The sequence below is a fragment of the Mobula hypostoma genome, chromosome 8 (assembly GCF_963921235.1).
Source record: "Mobula hypostoma chromosome 8, sMobHyp1.1, whole genome shotgun sequence".
NCBI lineage: Eukaryota > Metazoa > Chordata > Chondrichthyes > Myliobatiformes > Myliobatidae > Mobula > Mobula hypostoma.
Genome location: NC_086104.1, coordinates 74,533,273 through 74,559,718, shown reverse-complemented (window position 1 = coordinate 74,559,718; position 26,446 = coordinate 74,533,273). Strand labels below are relative to the sequence as shown.

Genomic DNA, 26,446 nt, shown 5'->3' with positions numbered 1-26,446 from the left:
CTTTGCATTTTTTCCCCACAGGTTGCAGTAATGTCCCATTAGCCTCATTGTAATTTTGGCCCACTGCCTCTGCTTCCCATCTCTGCTCCCTCCTGTAACAAGAACAAACTGATTGCGAAACCCAAGTAATTGAATTATATAATGTAAAATGGGATTATAGATGCTGCTCTGTATGTCGATTTCTTTAGCATTCACCTATTCTTTCCAAATGTCAGTGGTTTCATCCTTGCTGTAGGAGTGCTTTGTCTGCCCAATTACAATTGTAGCTTGATCCTTGGAGAGTGTCATCCTGTCTTTGCTGATGATTGAATAAAGTGTTGTGAGATAGCTCCTTTTTTGTAATTCATGGTGGTGAAATTAGGCTCGATGAACAAGTAACTGCCTTATTATGCTGTCCATGAAATAGCAAGATTATAGACTTGAATGTGAAGTTAAAATGAATAAAAGGCAAATCTAATTGATTTCACCTCCAGACTGAATTCATTATTGACTTGAATAGAACCATTTTATAAACTGGAAGATTTTTTAAAGCAAATTTTCAAAGTTTTGGATTGCCATCCTGAAATCAACCCCCAGTAATTAATATTTTTCATGTAAATTTTGGTATATTCTTTAAAATTTTGCTATTATTTTAGAGTTAGTTGGGAAATTGAGCACTAACATATTTTTCAGCTCGTAACTGCAATTTTATATGAAGATGTTATAATTAAATGACCGGTACTACATTGGACACAAAATTTATGTTTTTACTGTTTATTCACAATATTTTAATGCAAGTAGCACTGTATAATGGCTGGCTCAACAGTCATTGTGGGTTCAATGGCCTCCTCTGCTCAATCACTTTTTGACTGAAAGATATTTTGTTCCTTTTTGCTTTTAGATGTCATTCATACTGTGGGACCTATAGCAAGAGGAAACTGTGATGAACGTCTTAAACGCCAGTTGAGGAACTGCTATGAGACTTCTCTGAAGCTGTTGGAGACTCAAGGCCTGAGGTCTATCGTAAGTGTTACCTTTGCCTCAGCTTATTAAGATAACATGGAAAGGGAATTGTCTCTTCATTCTTCTGAAAAAAATTACAATATCAAATGTATACGAAGATTCATGGTTTATTAGAAAATTGGGTCTGGAAACCTGCAGAGTGCTTGTTTATGACACACACTAGCGGTGATGCTAACGATTTGACAATTATCTGTCTGGCTGTCTACATTTTCAAACATTCAGAGCAAAAAACTGAAGATACAGGAAATATGATCAAAAGCAGAACATGCTATAAGCATAACAAAGGTCAAGCAGCATCATGGAAGGAAACACAATCAAATATACCAAGTCCATTGTTTTTTCAGTTTTACTGTATAGATTAACTTGTCACTGTATAGAGCTAATATCACCCCAAAGTTCCAACAATATACCTGGGACAATTAATTTAATACAGGAGGTGTTCAGTCACCATGCACATCAGCTCTGTTCAATTAACCAGAACTCAGCATAGCTGTGTAGTAGTTTTACTCATTTCAATACAAGATGATAACTGGGGTCGTTGTCTCTCTCTCTGGCTACATAGATTGGGACATTTGGTTCTGGATGAATAGATGAAAATCAATTGTTTCATAAACTTAGCTTTCACAACTCCAGTGAATATAAAGAAGTTTATCCATTTAGCTTTGTCACTTCATTACTCGCTCTGGTTTGATAAATTGCTACAGGCTTCCTCTAAGGTCCTTCCTAAAACAGGACTTCCAAACTTGCACAAAATGCAGCAGTGAAAAAGTAACCCATTACATTGCATGGTGATGTAGCTCTCTGACTCACTATAGTTATTCATTACAGCCAGAGTGGACAGTTAGACACAAGTAAGATGTTTTCATTTGAGGAAGAGTCCAAAATCAGCATTCATAAAAAATAAGGCAAATACTAATAAATTTGTCTACCAAATAAGGAAGTAATTATTTTCTCTGAAAGTTCTAGGATGTTGAATATGATACCACGTGAAGTGGTTCAGGCAAATAGCTTAGGCACACAAGGTGGGAAAGGAAAATTAAAAGGCTGAATTGAGGCTGGTGGAATGGGAGGCAATTTGTGTATGGACATCAATGTAGTCTTGCAGGGCTAAGTGGTCTGTTTCTTTTCAGTATATTCAGACTATCCTTTCAGTTTAATGCACAAATCAATGTTCTTCATGCCACTCTATGAAAGTTAGGACTGTTGTATCTAATCATGGGTTTGAAATACTGAAATTGAATTGCATTGTAAGATGGTAAGTGGTAGAATGACTTAAATTGAAGGAACAAGCACTGCAATGTTTAATTTTAATTAATTAACACCAGGGCTGGTGTGAGCTCCAATTTCTTAACCATCCTATTTGTCCTTGTAAAGGTGATGTTGAACCATTGACATCAGTATGGTGAGTTGTTTCAGCAGGCTGTTAATAGACAGGCATATTTTGTTTATCTGCAGTAATAAATAGAATAGAGTGGGTAAGGAGAACAAGTGTACTCTCTAAAAGACATTACCACAGCCAGTAATTAGTAATACTGGCACTAACGTTTAATTCCATGTTATTTAATTATCGAAATTTAAATTGGATTTGATCTTGTGTCAGGTTCACTAATCCAGGCCTGTGGATTATACATCCAGTAACCATCCATCTATACTTTTAAATTTGACTTGGATGTAAGTTACTCACAACAGTGCCATGTTTACTCTTATTCTGATTACACCCACAACATGAAAACATTTTGGTTATCAACTTCAGCTAGGGGAAATTAATTGATCAATGCCTGGGTGTAAAGGGATTGAAATCACATGGTTCTAAAGCTGATTAAAACAGATTTGTTTCAAAATGCTGAAAGTTCATACAACAATTCTCCACCCCACTCTCATTTTGTGTGTGTGTGGGGGGGGGGAAGGGGGAAATTCTTATCTCTTTGTTGGCAATTTGAATCAACTACAGATCTTTGTGAATTTGCCTACGAGATTCCCAGCTGGCTGTACAGTGACACTTGCTAAGATTTTTTTACTTGAAGCAATTGGTGTAAAATAAGATAAAAAACATTCCATGGATTCCCAAGGTTCACATTGTCATTTGAGTTTATAAAATGCTATGTCAGCTTTTACAGCGTCTATCAAAATAGTTGCTGTGGGAATTGAGACTGACTTCTGTCAGTAAAAATAATTCAACACATTGCTGCCATTTCCCTCCACCCCACCTCCTTCCCCTGCTGGTAAGGGGACCCAGATTTATTTCACATAATATTTACATTGGTGGTAGCCCAGACAGTTTAAGTGGCTACATTTCAGAAACTGAAGAGGCCTTTGATAAATGCAATGTATTTCCATGTCAGGCCATCTGGAAACTTAATACTAAGCAATCTCTCTCATGTTTAAACAACCTAGACACACTCTATCAGTTGATGTATGATGAACCCATAAACTGAACTCTGGCTCCTGGTGACGAACTCACTCTTAAATTCCTCAGCCTCTTATTCCTTTTTATCTCTGTTGCTTGATAAAGAGGGTTTAGGTTACAGCAGAGTGAAACCATGGCTGAGTAGAATTTAAGTAGGCCTCTCCATTAGAACAATTTGTAAACAAAAGCGGTATGATTCCAGCTGCAGCAGGGCTTTTAGTTGAGGTGGAAGGGGAGAGTAAAAGTGACTTTGACAAATGACAATGATTGCATTAACACAGCAAGTGTCTAGTGCTATGGTTTATAATGATTTGTCAGAACTGGTGTTCACCTCAAGAGTCCCTTCCTGTCAGGCTAACGAAAGCAGAGCTTACCTCCATCTTCAGCCAAGTTCATGACAGGAAAGAATGCATCACAAGAAGTGTTCTTATGGCTTAAAACAATACCCTGTGTTGTTTTACAATGAGTAGCAACAGCAGCCCTTGAGTCTAATTTAAATTAATATTTTAGTTATTCCATTGATGAATTTGCTCTCCATACTCCCAGTACATTTAACAAAAGATGAGGATATGTATAGACAGATGCTGAAACTTATTTATCCTCCAGTCAATGAAGTGCTGCCATGCTGCACGGTAACACTTGAAGGGAAAGAGAAAATTCTCAGCATTCCTTCATCAAAGCCTTGTTCCAGATAGGATCAAAGTGTTCCTGACTTTCTGATTCATTTTAAGTACAGTTGTATGTATTGTATGTCAACTCAGCCCGTTTGGCTTTCTGGATTTTAATTTGGCTTTCAATTTGGACTTCACTGTTCACGCGTACTAATGTTTTCAAATCCCTTGCCTCTGACTGATCTTCTAATCCTACAGCCTTCAGATTTGTTTTCACCTCCAATTCTGATTCCTTATCCAACCTGATTTTTATTCTTTCCACCATAAATATCAATTCATCTGGATCTCAAGCCTATAATTTCTAGAATTCCTTCCTAAAACCTATCAGTCCCTCTTTTAAATATATCCCTACCTCTTTGGCCAAGCTTTGTCACCCATGCATTGTCAGACTGTGTTTGTAATGCATCCAGGGAATGTTTTACTATGTTAAAGGTGTTGTACAAATAAATGCACGTTGCTGTTTGGGACTACAAACATATTTCTGTCCTAAGGGAAACGCTGTGGGTGACATTCATAGCTTTTGGAATTTTTGGTAATAGTGTTTATGTTACAGTCTAATAGTAGGGCCTGGTAGCACTTGAAAGAGATCATTGCCAGCATGGTTGACAGGACTGATGTGAGGCAATATATTGGTGTTCCTTAAAGTCATTTGAAGCTACTTGACATCAGCTATTGCCTTTTATTACCAAGCAATGTATGGGTTGAATGCAAATTGTTAATAATAAGTGCAGTCTGAACCCAATTAGCACAATTAAAGGTTCTAGTAATATGTTATTCAGCTCAAATTAACATTCAAGTGAAAGCTAATTATCACTTTTTAACCAAATAAGATGTTTAATTGTGTATGCATTCTAGAATAAGAAACAAATTGAATTTATGCAATAATCATTTTTTTCTCTGTTTATTTATCCCTTTCCATTTGAATCAGGACATTTTTGGGAAGGCCAACATTTGTTAGGTTTGGGGTAGTTGCCCTTCAGCTGGATGTCATGCAAGGTCATTCAATTATCAACCACATTGGTGCATCTGGGATTGGTATAGTGATATAAGCAAATGAAATGTACACAATATTCCAGCACTAAAGCTTGACAAGTTAATGATTGCTGTCTCCCTCCACCGAAGATCATTGGTGAATTAAATGAAGATTAATAATTGTGTTTGTATGATTCAGTACTAAAACCTTGTTTGCTTCAGATTATTAACTGAATTTAGTTTCCTCCACTACTATGGTGGAATTTGAATTTGCAAGTCTAGATTATAAATTCCATTTTCTGGAATGCCACCCTATCCCCAATGTTTACCCTGGGCCCTTATATAACAACTGAATTACCTGTGAGTGCAGTAGGAATATCATTTTTTTTCTTTACTGTACATCCATAACTTGGAGAGAGTAAAACTTTCATTAATACACATCTATGGATATTAGGTGAGGCCAGAATCAGTGTTATCTCTACTAGGTGTTGCATTTGAATTGTTTCTGAATGCTGACAGAATTCCTGTTTTCCTCTTTGGTCATACGTTTTTTTTCTAACAGTGCCATTGGTGACTCTGCTTTCAGCTGCCTTGGAATTCTGTGCCTAGAAGTCCTTGCCTTCCAACTTACTCCTTAACTCCTTCCAGCTTAATAAGGTTTTTAATTCCCTTCCCAAATATTATGAAGCTTAATATCAACTTACTTCCAATAATGCTTCTGTGCATCACCTTGACTGTTTTTTCTGAAGAAAAACAAAATCATTACAACAATGGACGATAGCATTAGTACTAAAGAACAATGAGATGACAGCTGCTGGAATAAAAGAGGGATAACTAAACAGCCCTGTGGATATTGTTCCTTTCAAAAATTTCATTAGTAAGAAATGATTTTGCATAATATTGGTGTAATTTTGTTGGCGAAACTCAAAATAAACTTTGCAGATGCTGGAGATCTGAAATAAAAACAGAAAATGCTTTAAAAAACTCAGCAACTAAGGCCACAAGTGTGGATAGGAAAACAGTTAAATCTTTAGGTCTATGACTTTTTTTTGTTGACTTCACATTAATAAGTTTGATTATGTGGGGGGAATCACATAGAAGTTACTTTTGTTTTGCATTTAATAGCATAATTTACTTGGTATCTCTGTTACATATGTTTAAATTATGTTGTATTTGCAATGTTGATAAGGCACTTGAGAATCTGTCTTTTGAATATAGATTAGTCCAGATTAACATATGCAAATGCTAATTATCATCATTAAATAGGCCTTCAGATTTTGGCATCTGCACATGTGAGGCATCTTTAAAACAACAGGTCTGTGGGTCCAATGTCTTGCAGGCAATTTAAAAGATTAAGTTGGCATGGCACTTTTGATTACTCTTCTGTACCGCACCCACAGGTATTGCTGCATGGGCTCTGTCTTGGAAGAAGAGTGGGAAAAATTGAGATGACAGACATCCCACCCTGCAAAAATTCATTTCAGGGAGGTAGCACCATCAATTTGCGGGAGACTTCCGGGAGAGTTGGGATGTCTGCAATAGAGTAGCTCCTTAGCAGCTGGCCAGCTAGTTTAAATAACGTTAGCTATGCTAATGAACGAATGACACCTGTTAAACTCATCTCAACATGTCTTTTACAGTCTTAACCCACCATGGGCAATAGAAAAGTCAGTGTTGCAAACAGTGCAGCGAGTAGCACTGTTATTATTTTGACCCCTATTAGGCAGGGGTACACTTTAGTGTAGTCTGGGGTGATGTACGTTTTATTTTTTTTGAAACACTCTGCCATGGTGCGCTCTCGTTCGCGCGCTCGCTCTCTCGTGGTCGCTCACACGCTCTTGCTTGCTTTCTCTCTCGCTTGCTTGCTCTCGCTCTCTCTCGTGGTCGCTCTCACGTTCTCTCTTGCTTTCTCTCGCTTGCTCTCAAAAAAATTGATTTCTGTGATATTGTGTATAATTTGCGGGCATCAGGGAGCCAGTATTAATATGCGAGAGACTCCTTGACTTCCGGGAGAGGTGGGATATCTGAGATGATGACCTTTCATGGCACATTTCTAAAATTAGCATGGATTCAATTAGCCTAAGTTAAATATAAAATTACAGAATTCATGTGATTTCATCACAATTTGAACAAAGTAGCTTTCATGGTTTGGCTTCTGAACCTGATGAAAGGAGATTCGTGATTTTGACCCAAAGTCTAAAGGTTGTATGGGTCTTGTGCTAATTGGCTACTTTGGAGAATAAAAACACAGACCTGCATCAAGATGGAGATAAAATCTTCAGGGTAAAATCGCAATCAACAGTCTTTTTGATGGTTTAGTAAATAATTTAACTCCAGATTTAAATTAGTTGTGCAGTTACTTCTCGCTAAGGTCATATTTGCTTTTTGGGAAAATCTTATTTGTGGAGTTTATTTATCACTTTCCTGATTAAACCAGCTTATAATGCACTGCAGCTAAAAAGGCTGAAATACTTTTCTTTTGTCAATGATGGGAATTATTTAACTGTCTCTTTATCTGAGGTTGGAAATGTTGGACCAGCTGAATTTACCTCCTGGCCTTTTCCCCTTTGGGACTTAATTTGCCAGACGTCCCATGAACTCAGATTCATATCTTTCCCAGCCAATTTCATCCAACGATTCTGTGTCTTATGATATTTATGAGTGGAAGGAAGTGCTTGTTTGTGTAAAGGTTGGTTGAAGCCACCAGGGAGGACAATGTTTCTGCACTGGATGCAGCATGCGATCCTGGTGCACTCGTGGTAAGAATTGCTAACTTCTCATTTGTTTCTCCTGAAACTCATTTGCATGAAAAGCTCAAGTTATACCATGAGGCAACTAGTTAGGCAGCATTTAATATGTACAAACGTGTGTACTTTTATAAATCTGATTTAAAGTATGCTTTTTGACATATTTAAGAATGATTTCTTGGTGTAGTTTAATGAGTGTAGCTGAAAGGATTTTATTACAAACATAAGCAGTTTTAATCAGCCCACTGCCTGTGAGCAACTTAATCTTAATTCACTAAAAATGATTTTAAAATCTGTAGAGCAATTTGCTGGCTATTTTAAGGATATGAGAGTCATTTTCTTTATAAATTAATGAGATATATAGTCAACAGCTTTTAAAATTAGTCATTTTTTGTTCTTATCCTCAAAGAAACAGCTTATTCTGAAGTAACTTCCCAAGAACTGCAAAAGGGTCAATTAGTTAAAAAAAAATGCCACCGTGATTAATACACTCAGGATTAGGGCTAGTTTTGTGGGTAGTGCCAGGTTCTACTACTACATAATTTATAATCTAATAAAGACCTTGTAGAAAGTCAGCTTGTACTGCAGGCTAATTCCAATTAAAACTCCACAGTTTTGTGAATGCAGATTTGGCTGATTTTTGTATGAATCGCACTGAGAAATAAAGAAAGGAATGGAACAATAACTCCAACCTCGTTCATATTTTTATAAAACAAAATAGAAGTGACAACATATTATTCTCCGTAACTTCTGCCACCTCCAACGGGGTCCCACCACAAAGAACATCATTCCCTTCCCCCCCACCCCGCTTTCCACAGGGATCGCTTCCTACGCGACTCCCTCGTCCATTCGTTCCCCCCGCATCCCTCCCCACTGATCTCCCTCCTGGCACTTATCCTTGTAAGCGGAACAAGTGCTACACATGCCCTTACACTTCCTCCCTCACCACCATTTAGGGCCTCAGACAGTCCTTCCAGGTGAGGCGACACTTCACCTGTGAGTCGGCTGGGGTGATATACTGCGTCTGGTGCTCCCGATGTGGCCTTCTATATATTGGTGAGACCTGACGCAGACTGGGAGATCGTTTTGCTGAACACCTATGCTCTGTCCGCCAGAGCAAGCAGGATCTCCCAGTGACCACACATTTTAATTCCACATCCCATTCCCATTCTGATATGTCTATCCACGGCCTCCTCTACTGTAAAGATGAAGCCACACTCAGGTTGGAGGAACAACACCTTATATTCCGTCTGGGTAGCCTCCAACCTGATGGCATGAATATTGACTTCTCTAACTTCCGCTAATACCCCACCTCCCCCTCGTACCCCATCCGTTATTTATTTATATACACACATTCTTTCTCTCTCTCTCCTTTTTCTCCCTCTTTCCTTCTGACTATATCCCTTGCCCATCCTCTGGGTTTTCCCCCCCCTCCCCCTTTTCCTTCTCCCTGGGCCTCCTGTCCCATGATCCTCTCATATCCCTTTTGCCAATCACCTGTCTAGCTCTTGGCTCCATCCCTCCCCCTCCTGTCTTCTCCTATCATTTTGGATCTCCCCCTCTCCCTCCCACTTTCAAATCTCTTACTAGCTCTTCCTTCAGTTAGTCCTGACGAAGGGTCTCGGCCCGAAACGTCGACTGTACCTCTTCCTAGAGATGCTGCCTGGCCTGCTGCGTTCACCAGCAACTTTGATGTGTGTTGCCAGAAATGACAATTTACTTTTATAAGTTAGGTTGAAGTGAACCTAGCAATTAGTGTCATAGTCATAGAACATTACAGCACAGAAACCCATCTTTTGGGCTATCTCAGCTCTGCAGAACCATTAATCTGCTTATTCCCATTGACTCGCACCTGGACCATAGTCCTCCATACCCCTCCCATCCATGAACCTATCCAAATTTCTCTTAAGTATTGAAACTGAACAGACATCTATATCTTATGCTGGCAGCTCGTCCCACACTCTCACCACCCTGAGTGAAGAAGCTCCCCCATATGCTTCCCTTAAGCATTCCATATTTCACTCCTAAACCATGATCTCTTGATTTACTCTGATCCACCTCAGTGTAAAAATCCTGTTTGCATTTATCCATCTACGTTCCCCATAATTTTGTATTTCTCTTTCAAATCTCCCCTCAGTCTTCTATCTTCCAAGGAATGAAGTCTAACCTGTTCAGCCTTTCCCTTTAACTCAGGTCATCAAGTCTCACCAACATCCTTGTAAATTTTCTCTGCACTCTTTCAGTCTTATTTACATTTTTCCTGTGGGTAGGTGATCAAAACTAATGTAAATACAATACTCCAAATTAGGCCTCACTAATGTCTTGTATACCTTCAACATAACATCCTAACTTCTGTACTCAATACATTGACTTATGAAGGACAAAGTGACAAAAGCTTTCTTTACAATCCTACCTACCTGTGATACCATTTTTAAGGAATTATGGCATCTGTATTCCCAGATCGCTCTGTTCTACCACACTCCTTGGTATCCTACTGCAAACTGTGTAAGACATACCTTGGTTAGTCCTCCAAAGTGCAACTCTTCACATATCTGCATTAAATTCCATCTGCCTTTTCTCGGCCTATATTTCTAGCTGCTCCAGATCTTGCTGCAAGCTTTGATAGTCTTCCTCGCTGTCCACTACTCCACCAATTTTGGTGTCATCTGCAAATTTGCTGATTCAGTTTACTGCACTATCAACCAGACTATTAATATACGAGGGATGATTGATAAGTTTGTGGCCTAAGGTAGAAGAAGTCAATTTTTGAAAACTTAGCACATTTATTTTTCAACATAGTCCCCTCCTACATGTACACACCTGGTCCAGCAGTCGTGGAGCATACAGATACCTTCTTTGTAGAAGTTGGCATCCTGGACCTCCAGGTGGTCCACAGCAGGGATGATTGATAAGTTTGTGGCCTAAGGTAGAAGGAAATGAGTTATATAGCTCTTGTTACATGCACGTGCAGTTCAGCTCTTTCAGTGAAAATGCAGAAAGTTTGAAGTTTATCCTCCTCTCCTTCTACCTTAAAATTAATGGCATTACGATCACTGGTTGCAAAGTGTTCCACTACGCAAACTTCTGTCACCTGCCTGTCTCAATCCGTACTAGGAAATGTAGTGTCACGCTCTGTCTAGTTGAAATTTCTATGTATCGATTAAAGAAACTTTCCTGAACGCATTTGACGAACTCTCTCCCATCTAGTCCTCTTACAGTATGGGAGTCCCAGTCAATATGTGGAAAGTTAAAATTTCCAACTATTATAACCTTTTATTTCATGCAATATTCTGCAATCCCTCTACAAATTTGTTCCTGTAAATCCTGTAGATATTGGGTGGTTTATAATGTAATCCCATTAATTTGGTCATACCTTTCTTATTCCTTAGTTCTACCCATAAAGACTCATTTAGATGAACTCTCCAGTTTGTCCTGACTGAGCACTGCTGTGCCATTTTCACTGACTTGTAATGCCGTCCCTCCCACTCTATCAGGTGTAAAACAATGGAACCCTTGAATATTGAGCTGTCAGTCCTGTCCCTCCTGCAACCAAATTCGCTAATGGCTACAACTGATCCAGGCCCTAAGGTCATCTTTGAATTCCTACAATATTCCTTGCATTGAATTATACGTAGCTTAGAATATTAATCATACCTTGCTCAACCTTGTGATTCCTGATTATATATGTAGTCTGAACAACATCTTTCACTACAACCACTCCACTATCTGATATGGCGTTCTGATTCCCGTCCCCCTGCAACTCTGGTTTAAACATGCAGCAGTAGCCAAACATTCCCGCTAGGATACTGGAACCCCTCCAGTTCAGGTGCAAAGTGTCCTTCTGTACAGGTTCCACCTTCTCTGGAAGGTGAAATCTGAAACCATGCCTCTTGCACCATTGCCCTAGCCGCATGTTAAACTATGATCTTTCAATTTCTGGTCTCACTAGCATGTGGCATGGGTATCAATCCTAAGATCACAACCCTGGGGGTCCTGTTCTTTAACTTAGCGCCTAACTCCCTCAACTCACTTTGCAGGACCTCAGCACCCCTCCTGCCTATGTCATCAGTACCGATGTGGACCACAGTGGCTGCTCACCCTCCCACTTAAGAATGCTTTGGACGTGATCAAAAACGTCCCTGACCCTGGCGCCCGTGAAGCAAGATGCCACTGGGGAATCTTATTCTCATCCACAGCACCTCTGCTCCCCCTTTCCTTCTGAGCCACAGAGCTGGACTCAATGCCAGAGACCTGACTGCTGTGGCTCTCCTCTGCTACGTCACCCTTCCCAAAAGTATCCAAAGTTGTTGATGGGAACAGCCACAGGGGTACTCTGCACTGGTCACCCAGTTACCTGTGTCCTGTACCTCGGGTGTAACTACCTCCCTGTATGTCTTGTCTATAAACCCCTCAGCCTTTTGAATAATCCAGAGTTCATCCAGTTCCTGCTCCAACTCCTTAACACGGTCTGTTAGAGGCTGCAGCTGGATGCACCTATTGTTTTATTGAGACACATTGGAGTAGGCCCTTCCGGCCCTTCAAGCCACACAGCCCAGCAATCAGCTAGCCTAATCACGGGACAATTCACAATAATCAGTCAACCTACTAACTGGTACATCTTTGGATTGTGGGAGGAAACCGGAGCACTTGGAGGAAGCTCACATGGTCATGGGGAGAGCACAGAAACTCCTTATAGAGAGCAGCAGGAATTGAACCCAGGTCTCCTAACTGTAGAGCGTTGTGCTAACCAATACGCTACCCAGCCACCCCTCTTCTTGCAGGTGTAGTCATCAGGGATACTGGAGGTCTCACTGCCTTCCCGTAACCCACAAGAAGAGCATTCCACTGTCCTTCCTGGCTTCCCCACTGCTCTAAATGTGCAATAAGAAAGAATGAATAAATAACCAAAGAATATCCACCTACGGCCTTTGCCTTTCCTTAGCAAAGCCTCTATGGGCCAAAACCTCAATTCCTCACTCACACAATGGCCCACAAATGGCACAATATTTGTTTTGCTTCCTCAATGTCAGAATTGAATTGTTTAGTATTTTCTGCAGCATCCTCCTTCCTATAAGGCCTGGACTCATTCAGGAGCCAGATGATGTTATCGGGTCTCCGCTCAGAAGCCATGCCAGCATGAAATTCAGCAGCTTGACAATGAGTATTACATTCAACACACGTAGGTTGTGGGAGTAGATTAGAGATGAAATAGTCCACTTCTGAATCTTTCCAAGATAATATCAACCAGCATATCCTTCATTCGGCATGTATGTTCAGATAAGGCATTCTAGTCTAATCCTTGGAACCCTATAGATCTTTACAAATTGTATCTTCCTATTTGATTCTTTTTGGAGGAAAAGTAAGAAAAGAAGGATTTTACTTTCAATGGTGAAACATTGCATAGCTCTGAGATGTACAGGAGGTTCAGTGGCACTATTCACAAAAAGGTTAATTTGCAGCTAAAGTAATTCGTAAAGCTAAAAATTGAATGCTAAAGAAAAAATAGGCGAGGCTGCATTTGAAGATCAATGTACAGAAATGGCCTCCTTACTTAAGGAAGCATGTCAATGTGTTAATGGCCTGACAAAGTTAATGTGGAAAAGATGCTTCCTCTATGAGAGGACTGAGAACTGGGTGTCACTGTTACTAATTAGGGAATTTAAAGAAGATGAGGCAAAATGTTTTCCCTCAGCAGATCATGAGTCTTTGGAACTTTCTTCCTATAAGAATGATGGAAGCAGGATCTTTGATTTTCTTTCAGGCACAAGCAGATATCTTGTAGATAAGCAATGGTGTGAATGATTATTGCAGATAGACAAGAATGGGGCATAATAATGCTCTCCCCTTCTCTCAGTTCCTCCATCTTGACCACATCTGCTCTCAGGATTAGGCTTTTCATTCCAGAACAAGTGCGATGTCCTCTTTCTTCAATGAAAAGGGTTTTCCTTCCATCACCATCAATGTTGCCCTTACCCACAACTCTTCCATTTTTATGCATGTCTGTCTCGCACCACCCTCCCTCCACCCCGCCAGGGATAGGATTCCTCTTTTCCGCACATAATTCTCTGTAACTTCCGTCATCTCCAACGGGATCCCACCACCAAGCACATCTTTCCTTTGCCCCCACTTTCTGCTTTCCACAGGGATCACTCCCTACAGACTCCCTTCTTCATTCATCCCTCCCCACTGATCTCCCTCATGGTATTTATCCTTGCAAGTGGAACAAGTGCTATACCTCCCCCTACACCTCCTCCCTCACTACCATTCAGAGCCCTAAATAGTCCTTCCAGGTGAGGCAACACTTCACCCGTGAGTCTCCTGGGGTCATCTACTATATCCGATGCTCCCAGTATGGTCTCCACCTACCTCCTTATACTTCTTCCTCCCCTCCCCCCACCTTCTTGATCGAACTTCTCTTCTTTTTTTTCTTGTCTTAATGAGGGGTCTTGGCCTGAAACATCAACTGTTAACTCTTTTCCATAGATGCAGCCTGGCCTGCCATGTTCCTCCAGCATTTTGTGTGTGTTGCCATTATTACAATCTGATCAGACATGATCTCATTAAATGGGGGAGAAGAATTGAGGGATCAAGTAACTCATTCCTGTTCCTATTTTTTATGTTCTATTTGTCTGCTCCTTTGTTCAAGTTCTTTTCTAAAATATCTACTGAAATAATCACTGGAAGTTAATGAGCCCAATTTAAGTGTCTGTGCTGCTGGTCTTGCCTTCAACTACTCAGTCCCAAGGTCCTGAGCTTCCCTTCTAAACCTCTCTCGCATCCTTTCAGCTGTTCCTTTAAAACTGCCTCTTCAATAAGTTTTCGGCTAGCTGCATCGTGATATCCTACTGTGCTTTTCATTGCAAGGCTGTAGAATGGTGTAAGTAAATTTTAAATAAAGCAGAATTGAGGCTGTCTGTTTTGGTTGACTACTGTGTTTTAACCTTTTCACTTCCTGTATTATAATTTCTTTTATATCTTCTGTTCTTTGAATAAATATCTGCTTAGTGTGAGCAATTGTTGGTTGCATAAGTATCCACTATCCATTTTGTTGAACTTGAAGGTGAGAGAGAATCAAACCAATCTGTCTTAAGCTATTCCTATTTGACTACCTCGTTGAATATAGGCTGCATATGGATAAACCAGACTGAATGCTTTGGTAATTGCCTTGTCTGTCATGTCTGCAATGATCAGGTTCATTTTATGCACAAAAAAATTCCAGTTTTTCCCCAATTGCTATATTTTGGTGGGCTAAGCACCCTGTTATTATTGGGAGATCAGTTGTAGTTTCAATAATGAGTTCTGTTTGCTGTGGTTTGTAGAGTTCTTTTAAAGCAAGCTGTTATTGCCCACAATTTAAACTGACTTAGCTGTCTGTGTAAGTAGAATATTCAGTCTAAGCTTTTGAGTCCCATTCTGACTTGAACTTACGAGCTGACACAGGTGTGTCACTGGGCACTCTATTGATATTGTAGGACATCTGTGGTCAAGCCCAGAGCACAGAGCTTCAAAGTTACAATTGTAGCTTTTGTTCCTTTAAATTTGTGCTGGGACTTTGAATGAGAAACACAGTGGTAGCATTTTGATCTGTGAATATGTGGCACACTTTAACTAGAATGCCATAAAATGAATGGAATAAGAAATTAAAAATAAATTTTATGTGTAAGTTAGGGGAATTTTCATGGCGTTCTCCTCCCTTGCACACTTTAAAATTTACATCCTGGTAAATATTAATGAGGAAAGAAATCTGTGAAGACCAAAATGAGAAGGAAGCATCACAGCTGTTAATACTACAAAATGTTTAGTTATACCTGTTAAGTATCTTGTCCATATGGAGCAATGAACTGAAATATTGCCTTGGAACTATTCACAAAACTAAACACTGTATATTAAAAATATTATAGTTTTTTTTTCCAGTTTGTGAGGTCCTATTGCTGTAACCTTTTCCATACACAGCACTCCATCCCTGCCAACCCCACCTCACAAGTTGCCTGTGTCCTTCTATTCCTGGCATCTGCAGCATCGCGAAATTTAATTGCTGTACCATCAAAGGACATATTTTCGACTCCATGAGCCCATAGCTCTTGATTTCATGCCTTACATTTTCCCTCTCTCCTTCCTTTAAAAGCTGCCCCTTTGACCAAGCTTTTCATCACTCATCCTGCTGTAACACAGAATCCAATTATCAGACATCCCACCCTGCAGAAACTCATTTCAGGGAGGTAGCACCATCAATTTGCGGGAGACTCCCGGAACTTCCAGGAGAGGTGCGATGTCTGCAATAGAGTAGCTCCTTAACAGCTAGCCAGCTAGTTTAAATAACGTTAGCTATGCTGATGAACGAATAACACCTGTTAAACTCAGCTCAAATGTCTTTTACAGTCTTAACCCACCATGGGCAATAGAAAAGTCACTGTTGCAAACAGTGCAGCGAGCAACACTGTCATTATTTTTTACCCCTATTAGGAAGGGGTACATTTTAGTGTAATCTGGGTGAAGTACGTTTTATATTTTCTTTTTTTGGAACACTCTGCCATGGCACGCTCTCTCTCGCACTCTCGCTCACTCGCTCTCACTCACTCTGTCTCTGGCACTCTCTCGTGCTCTCTCTCTCGCTCGCTCTCAAAAAAAATCGATTTCCAGGATATTGTATATAATTTGCGTGCATCAGGGAGCTGCTATCAATATGTGGGAGACTCCCAGAACTTCCGGGAGAGGTGGGATGTCTAAATTATGTTTGATAGTTGTTACTGTGAATTGCCTTTGTGAAGGTTTTCACACAGTATGTACAAGTGTGAATCTAGAAATGTATGATGGAATATGTTGTTGTTGTTCGTCCAACGTACGTCGATGAGGACCTCGACACTATTATTGATGGTGTCGAGACTAGCGCGTGACTTCGATTTAAGTGAGGGAGAGTTGCGCAGCGTCTGCCTCACTCTCTCTTCCCAATTCTCATCTGGATCCAGTGGCAAGACAGAGTCTAGACGGCTGGAGATGGGACTAGGCGCAGTGGATGACCAGGACGTCTTCTGTGTCTTGTCCTGCTCTACACGTTCCACGACGCTTGCAGAGACGGCCTTCTTGACCGTTGGACCTTCCATTGGTCTCGTCCGCTCAATCCGCCGGAGTCTGTCTTCACGTGCTGGGATAGACAACTCCCTATCTCACCGAGGGTTTGAGACCCGTCGGCTACCCTCACCTAGTTTAGCTGGCTTGTCGAAGCCGTTGCCAGGGTGTGGCCGCTGTCGCATGCAAACAGCTACGGGGAGCCACAGGTGAGAGCTGAGTGCCAGGTGGGGACCAAAGGTGGGCTAATCGCCTTGAAAAGGACGCGACGTGTTACCCCACCATGTTGGAATATATGGACCTGGTTAAGTGTTGGTTTTTGAAATGAGTAGAGTATTATGAATAGGAAAGCTATGTTTGAAACTTGACTGAAGAATGTCTGGACTTAATCTTGCAGGGCAATTTTATTTATTGGAAGATGAAATTAATGTATGAATTTTTACTGCATTCTGCACTGTAAACATTTGGAAAATTATGTACTGTATTACTGTCACCAAAAAATAAACTTTTGGAGGAACTCAATGGGTCCAAATAGAGGGAAAGGAGCAGTTGATGTTTTGGGTGGAGATCGTTCAACTGGTACTGTCACCACTTTGGATTGTTCAGAAAACAAATAACCAAGCCTGAATCTGCAAAAGGTTGGCCTTTGATAAATTGATTTTTAACCTTAGCCTTTTTTTCACTTTCCAAAATTCAATTAGCTTAAATCTCTCAGATTGTTCTCGTCATTAAATAGAGAAGTAAAGGAAGCTGCATTAATTTAACAGAGGTTTTTTCTGCTCTTTTAAATATTTATTTGCATCCCAGAAAAGCACCGGCTTTGCTTGCTTAGGCATGAAGGGACATATGGTCCAATAGACTTTGCCAGTTGAGCTGTAACTGCTGCTACCCATAGACCTTATCAGAAGATAGGCAGACAGGCATGTTTTACAGCATATTCAGTTTTCTGTGGTTTTTATATCCTTTACTTAGTAGGCAAGATCTTGCCTTCTCATTAGCAACTCATTACACAGACATTGAGATTATTGTGCTGTTAACTGTACCCATCTGAATTTGTAGAGATTTCCCTTTCTTTTACATATCCTCCACTACTTTCTGCTCAAAACTAATTTGCACCTCTTTTCCCCCCAGTTACAACTAAAATAGCAGGTTTGAAACATTGGCTGTTTCCCTTTTACAGATGCTGTCTGACCTGCTGAGATTTCCTAGCATATTTTATTTTTGTTTCAGATTTCCAGCATTTATCTCGTAGACACTCATTAGCCTGGCTTCCAAACAGCTTCTCATCAATCCAGTAGGAACTTCAGTTCTCTGCTGAGTTCATTTCCCACTTTCCCGTCCTTGCATTGCTGAACTTCCGCTGTAACCCACAATCATTCATTGATGCAGGTCAGCAGACCTGAACCATAAGAGAGGCAAGAAGCACAACAATGTATCCATAAGCCTCACCTCAGTAAAGGTGGGTGCTGAACATCACCAGACAGCTCAGGACATGAACCCACATTTGCAAAGGGGCATTAATGTTACTTTGCTCACATTTACTTCGTTGCCTTTTGATCCTTCCAGAGCTGCAAACAAACTGCTGTTGTCATTTTCAAACTCCCCCTGTCCCTCCAGCTTTCCCCACCCTTCCCCACCTCTAGCATCTTCCAGTCTCCATCCCCTCCCCGGTTTCTCCTCATCACTCACCCGTCACAACATTTTCCAGTGAAACTCAAGGGAGGGAAGACATTTAAAGCTGAAAAGATCCTGTACAGCTTAGACCTTTATGATTACCTGAGGTCGAACTACCTTGGGAGATCACATCCAGGGATATGCTGATGGAAAGTTTGCTTTCAATGACACACTATATTAATGAATTTTTAAAAAATAAAGATTTTTAAATGTGATGGCAATAAATGTTTGGTTGTCCCATAAGAGGGCAGATCTTTCAAAGATAGGTGGATAGATCCATACTTTCATGGTTATCATTTTTTACCACTTTTAAAATATTTACTCAATTCATTTTTCAAAATTAAATAAATTATACAATGGGCACTGTTCTTTGCAGGAAATGAAGAATGGAACATTCAAGTTAGCACGTCCTTACATCTAAATACTATTTCCAGGGTCTTAAGTATTTATTGTGCTATGGAGGGAGGGCAGCTCTGTCTGCAGTGTTGTCTAGACTCTATTCAGTGCATTCTCTAAGTGGTATTGGTATAGGTTTATTATGGTCACATGTACTGAGATACAGTGAAAACCTTGTCTTGCATAGTGTTCACACCGATCAATTCATTGCACAGTGCACTGAGGTAGAACAAGGTAAAACAATAATAATGCAGAAAGAAATGTAACAGCTACAGTGAAAGCACAGTGCAAGTAAACAGTGAAGTGTAAGATCATAACAAGGTGGATTGTGAGGTCAAGAGTCCATTTTGTCATTTTAATAGTCTTACAACTGCAGGGTAGAAGCTGTCCTGAGCTTGGTGCAAGTACTTTCAGGCATTTATATCTTTTGCACAGTGGAAGAAGGAAGAAAAGAGTCTATACAGAGTGAGTGGGGTCTATTGATTATGCTGGCTGCTTTACTGAGGCAACCAGAAGTGTAGACAGTATCCACTGAGGGAAGGTTGGTGTCTTTGATGTGCAAACTCACTGCAGTTTCTTGCTGTCACAGGCAGAGCGGTTGACATACCAATCTGCAATGCATTCAGACAGACTGCTTCCTATGGTGCATTAATAAAAATTGTTAAGTGTCAACCGAGACATGCCAAATTTCTTCAGCTGCCTGAGGAAGCAGGTGATCTTTCCTGACTATTTGTTCTATTTGATCGGACCAGAACAGGCTATTGGTGATGTTAACTCAAGGAACTTGAAACTCTCAACCTCAATTCCGTATGACAGGATCATGGGCACTGCACCTGCCTCCCCTTTTTTGAAGTCAGTAAGGCAACAAAACATAGGACCAGTTTCAGCACATTCTTTCCAAGATAAGGGCCCAAAACTGCTTACAATACTCAAAGTGAGGCCACACCAGTGCTTTCTAAAGTCACAACATTATATCTTTGTTTTCATATTCTAGTCCTCTTGAAATCAATGTGAACATTGCATTTGCCTCCCTCACCATAGACTCGATCTGCAAATTAACCTTTAGGAAATCCTGCACAAGGATTCCCAAGTCCCTTTGCACCTCAGTTTTAGTATTTTCTCTCCATTTAGAAAATAGGCAACCCTTTCATTTCTTCTACCAAAGAGCATGACTGAACACTTACCAACATCACGTTCCATCAGCCACTTCTTTGCCCATCGTCTGAATCTAAATCCTTCTGCAGCCTCTCTATGTCCTCAAAACCACCTGCCCCCCCCACCTATCTTCATATGGTCTGTAGACTTTGCAGCAAAGCCATCAATTCTGTCATCCAAATTATTGACAAATAAAGTAAAAACAAGTGGTCCCAACACAGTCCCCTATGGAACACCACTAGTCATTGGCAGCCAACCAAAAAAAAAGCTTCCATTTATTCCCACTCTTTGCCTCCTGCCAATTAGCCACTGCTTTATTCATGCTAGAATCTTCCCTGTAGTACCATGGGTTCGTAACTGGTTAAGTAGCCTTACGTGTGGCACCTTGTCAAAGGCCTTCTGAAAATCCAAGTATACAACATTAACTCCTTTGTCTCTCCTGCTTGCTATTTCTTCAAAGTATTGCAACATATTTGTCTGGCAAGATTTTCTCTTGAAGAAACCATGCTGACTTCAGCCTGTCATGTGCCCCCAAGTACCCTGAGAGCTCATCCTTAACATTCGACTGGCCTGTAATTTCCTTTCTTCTGCCTCTCTCCCTTCTTCAGAATGGAATGACATTTGCATATTTCCAGTCTTCCTGAACCATTCCATAATCTAGTGATTTTTGAAAGATCATTACAAATACCTCCACTATTTCTTCAGCTGCCTCTTTCAGAACACTGAATGTACACTGTAGGTCCAGGTGACTGCTCTACCCTCAGACCTTTCAGTTTCCCAAGAACCTTCTTCCAAGTAATGGCAACTTCAGATTCTTCTCACTACTGACACTCCAGAACTTCTGGCATATTGCTAGTGTCTTCCACAGTGAAGTCTGATGCAAAATACTTATTGAGCTTGTCCATCATTTCTTTGTCCCCATTACTACCTCTCTAGCATTGTTTTCCAGCAGTCCCAATATCCACTCCCACCTCATTTTTATACTTCATCTATCTGAAGAAACTTTTGATATCTTTGGTATATTATTGGCTGATTTACTTTTGCATTCCACCTTTACCTTCTTAATGACTTTTTTGGTTGCTTTCTGTTGGTTTTTAAAAACTTCCTAGTCCTCTAACTTCCCTCTTATTTTTGCTCTGTTGTGTGCCCTCTCTTTGGCTTTTATGTTGGCTTTGACTTCTCTTGATAGCCACGGTTTTGTCAAATTGCCTTTATAATACTACTTACTCTTTGGAATGTATGTATCCTGTGCCTTTTGAATTGCTTCTAGAAATTACAGCCATTGCTGCTCTGCTGTCATCCCTGCCAGTGTTCTTTTCTAGCCAATTCTGTCCAACTCCTCTCTCATGCATCTGTAATTCCCTTTACTCCACTGTAATATTGATAATCTGACTTTAGCTTCTCCTTCTCAAATTTCAAAGTGAATTCAATCATATTATGATCTCTTACCCCTCAGTGTTCTTTAACATTAAGTTCTCTATTCAATTCTGGGTCATTGCACAACACCCAATCCAAAATAGCTGATCCCCTAGTGGGCACAACTATGATTTGCTCTAAAAAGCCATCTCATAGGCACTCTAGAAATTTTCCTTCTTGGGATCCAGCAACAACCTGATTTTTCCAATATACCCCCATGATAATTGTAACATTGCCCTTTTGGCCTGCATTTTCTGTCTCCCATTGTAATTTGTCGACCACATCCTTCCTACTATTTGGGTGTCTGTGTACAACTCCCATCAGCGTCTTTTTACTCTTGCAGTTCCCTTGCTCTATCAACAATGATTAAACACATTCTGACCCAATGTCATCTCTTTCTAATGATTTGATTTGATTTTTACCAACAGAACAATGTAACTCCCCCTGCCTTCCTGCCTGTCCTTTCAATACAATGTGTATCATTGGACATTAAGCTCCCAGTTATAATCTTCTTTCAGCCATGATTCAGTGATGCCTACAACATCATACACGCTAATCCACACTGTGCTACAAGTACATCTACCTTACTCCGTATGCTCCGCGCATTCAAATACAACACCCTCAGTTCTGTATTCACCCTCTTCTATTTTATTCACCTTTTATGTTGCAACTTATCCTATTGACTGCAATTTTGCCCTATCATCAGCTTCTTGCTTAAAGTCTCACTACACATAGCCTCTGTTTGCTCCTCCTCAGCACTATCACTCCAGTTCCCATCCCCCTGTCAAATTAGTTTAAACCCTCCCAAACCACTGTAGCCAACCTGACTGCAAGGATATTGGCCCTCCTTGGGTTCAAGCGTAAACCTTTTGTACAGGTCATACCTCCCCCTGAAGAGATCCCAATGATCCATAAATCTGAACCCCTGCCCCCTGCACCAGTTCCTTAGCTGCACATTCATCTACTATATCATCCTATTCTTACCCTCACTGGCATGTGGCACAGGCAGAAATCCAGAGATTACTACCCTTAAAGTTCTGTCTTTACAGCTTTCTACCTAGCTCCCTAAAATCTCTCTTCAGGACTTCCTCTCCTTGTCTACCTATGTCATTGGTGCCAATATGTACCAAGACTTCTGGCTGCTTATCCTCACCCTGGAGAACACCATGGATCTGATCCAAGGCATCCCTGACCCTGACACCTAGGAGGCAACATACATCTGGGTGTCTCTATCACCCACAGAATCTCATCTCTTTTCCTCTAACTATGGTATCTCCTACCAAACCTGCAGTCCTCTTCACTTCTCTTCTCTTCTGAGCCACAGCACCAGACTCAGTGCCAGAGACCTAGTCACCATAGCTCGTCCCCCTCAACAGTATCTAAAGTTGTTTACTTATTACTGGGGGAATGGCCACCCTGGCTGTAACCTCCACAGGCTATGCATTTCCTCTCTTCTCCTGACAGTAACCCAGTTACCTGTCTCCTGCAAGCTAGGGATGATTACCTCCCTGTAGTTCCTATCTATCAGGTTCTTATTCTCCCGTATGAGTTGAAAGGTCATCAATCTGACTGATTTGCTGATATTGAGGCAAAGGTTATTGTCACGACACCACATTACAAAGCTCTCTAGCTTCTTCCTCTACTGCAACTCATCATTATTTGAGATGTGGCCCATGACAATGGCATCATCTGCAAACTTGTAGATGGAGTTAAATCTGGCCACCCAGTCATGCATGTAAAGGAGTAGAGTAGGGGGTTGAGATCACAATCATATGGTATACTAATGGTTAGAACTTTTGTGGTGGGAAATGTTCCTTACTGATTGTGGTCTGTTGGCCAGAAAATCAAGGATCAAGTTGTAGAGGGAGTCATTGACTTCCAGAGTCCAGAATTTGAAGAAGAGTTTATGCGGAGGAGTGGGGTCTTGAAGAGGGTTGGTCTGCAGGTCAGGTTGCATCAGCTCATCTTCAGCCCAACCCTCTTACCTTGCTTCCAAGATAACTGGCTAAGTCTGGTCAGTTCTGGAAGTCCAGATTGTGGAGCCACCTGTACTAGAATGCAAATGACACTTTCAGGACAGACCTGGAAGTGTTGGAGTGGATTGTAACGTATGTGGGTGGTTGTTCCCCTGCAGGTCTGACAGTCCACAAGAGGAGTGGGCCACTCCAGTGGATAACTGGGGGTGTCTGGTGTCAGGATGCTCACTAGGTTCAGGCATCCGATCTGGGGGGATCCAGTCAGGCCCTGAGGCCCTGGGCACTGTTGCCTTTGCACAGATATCCCACACCATTTCTTAAACAAAGATCTATGAACAAAGGGTTTATTGAGGTTGGGTGTTGAGAAATCTAGTGCCTGATTGCTAAAATATGCTTGGGAACACTGATCTGAGATATTGAAAGTAGGAAATGTAAATTTAATTGTTAATTTTTTGAGAATCTAAGATTGTTAAGACATGCAAAATTCTCCCTTGTTCCACTCCACCATGACTAAACTGTCTTGCCCACTTCCAAAGAAGTTCAGAAGACAGGCATTAATTATACAAACAACTGGGAGGATTTTTGATGATAATTTGTTTTTGAAGCCCTCACTGGGCAAAGATTTAATATGGATGTTTGAGAACAGCAATGAAGAATGTTTCCCACACAGCAGAATTGTTGAAGATACTCGACTTAGGAAAGGAAAGAACATGATGGACTATTTTTTAAAATCCTTTTTTTGACATAATTTGCCTTGCTCGTGATGGTTTTAGGTTTAGAAGTTAATAGAGAAGAATGTAATTTTTGTGAAGAAAGTAGTTCAAATGTTGTATTTTGTATTATGCTTCATAATTAAGATCAAAATGATTTACGAGGGTGATTGATAAATTCGTGGCCTAAGGCAGAAGGAGTCAATTTTAGAAAACCTAGCACATTTATTTTCCCTACACTTACACACTTAGTCCAGCAGTCGTGGAGCATACGGATCCCTTCTTTGTAGAAGCTGGCGTCTTGAACCTCCAGAAGTGGTCCACAGCGGGAGTGATTGATAAGTTTGTGACCTAAGGTTGACGGAGATGAGTTATTAACTTCAAACTTTCTGCGTTTTCACTCAAAAGAGTTGAACTGCACATGCACGTAATGAGAGCTGTATAACTCATCTCCTTCTACCTTAGGCCACAAACTTATTAATCACCCCTGCTGTGGACCACCTGGAGGTCCAAGGTGCTCTCGTTACATGCACGTGCAGTTCAACTCTGAGTAATAATGCAGAAAGTTTGAAGTTAATAACTCATCTCCTACCTTAGGCCACAAACTTATCAATCACCTCCACTGTGGACCACTTCTACAAAGAAGGGATCCATATGCTCCATGACTGCTGAACTAAGTGTGTACATGTAGGAGGGGACTATGTTGAAAAATAAATATGCTAGGTTTTATAAAATTGACTCCTTCTACTTTAGGCCACGAACTTATCAATCACTCCTCGTAAGTAAATATAAGCAACATCAACTTGGCATGAGCACATATCACCCTGCAAATATATCCAGTGCTACCAACAGTTAGACTAAAAATAAGTAGCCCTGTTTTGAAATCTACATTTATATTGTCGGATAGAATTTCTTGTCATCTCTTAGCAAGGCTTCCTGGTATATGTGGATGAAATATACATTAGGTCAGTACACAGTTAAATTCAAATTTGTTACTATTCTATTTGTTCCTCTTCTTGTCAGAAAAAGGAGTAAGTTGCCCATACCTTCCCTTTCTTAAAAAATTACAATACATTTGCATTTCTTATTAAATCTGTGTCAAAGGTCAAGTCTTAAATTTTCAAACCAAGGTACCCTTTGATTGACCTGTTAAATGGAAATTACTGGCAGCCGACTTTTCTGCCTTGAAAATTCACGATTGCAAAGCAGACCCTCATTGCTCCACCTTTGTAATTTTCCTATGTGGAGTTAAATAACATATATTTTATTTTTTAAGTACTTTTTCTCTCAATTTTGTCTTTTTATGTGGTGATCGCATGCTCTATTAACCCGCTCTACATCAACTTAATCACTCCTTCCACTGGTTATTTCCCAATGCTTAAAGCTCATTAGTTAAGGAGACCTCAGCGTTTGACCAGCTCACTCAGATGCCAGTAGTGCTGTGTAGCAGAATTCCACAGAAATATAGACTATCAGTAAGCTCAGTGAGAATTTGGCAAAAAAACAAACTCTCTAATTGTTACCACATGGAGGGAAAAAAAAGCCAGTGAATGGTAACTTGGGTGAGCTGGCCCACTGTAGAGCTGAATGCTCCGGAGCCAGTTCTAACTACAGCAATTGTTATTCCATGCCAGTTACTGCAAAATCTGGCCTCCTGTAGTTCAAAGTCAATACATTGCAGTGCTACTGCTTTTAAAACTCAAATGATGCTTGTGTTATTGAGAGCTAACAGGTAGATCACCTGCTCATTGTGCTCAACAATGGCTTTGCTTCTGAATTAGTTATGGCACAGATATACTTCCCTTTGCAATTAATGCTGTAAAATGGTTAATGTAAGAGGTACGTGTAGTGATATAGCTCTACCATAATATGGTACTTTGATACCAGTGTCTTAACGTGGTGATTTACAGTGTCTTGAATCCCTTAAATTATGAGCCATCATCTACCCTTTTTTAATTAATGCCCTTATTTTTAATGTTAATTGTATGTACAGTTTCAGCAAAGCAGTAAATTGTGAATTTGAAAGTAAAATTCCTTTAAGCGTGCAGAATAAAATTGCTGTGGCACTGTTCAAAATAACAAAAAAACCATATTTTTGTCAGGCTGCAGCTGCAGGAAGTAAAAGAAAATATAATGAGCGAAAATAGGTATATTACTCAAGATAGATTTGCCCTATCAATCTCTTAAATGATTTGCATTCCAAAGCTAAGTAAAATTATGTTGCTTTCTTAATGAGTAATCTTAGCTAACTGCT

The 26,446-nt window shown here is 40.4% G+C and overlaps 1 protein-coding gene across 2 annotated transcripts in view; it reads left to right on the top strand.

The window, feature by feature from the left end:
* The window catches only part of macrod2 (mono-ADP ribosylhydrolase 2), a 1,240,168-nt gene that overhangs the window by 801,677 nt on the left and 412,045 nt on the right, over window positions 1-26,446 (top strand). For both annotated transcript variants that reach the window (XM_063056135.1, XM_063056134.1), the window contains one exon: window positions 881-1,002. In XM_063056135.1, coding sequence (XP_062912205.1) covers window positions 881-1,002 — 122 coding nt within the window. The remainder of the gene's footprint in view (window positions 1-880; window positions 1,003-26,446) is intronic.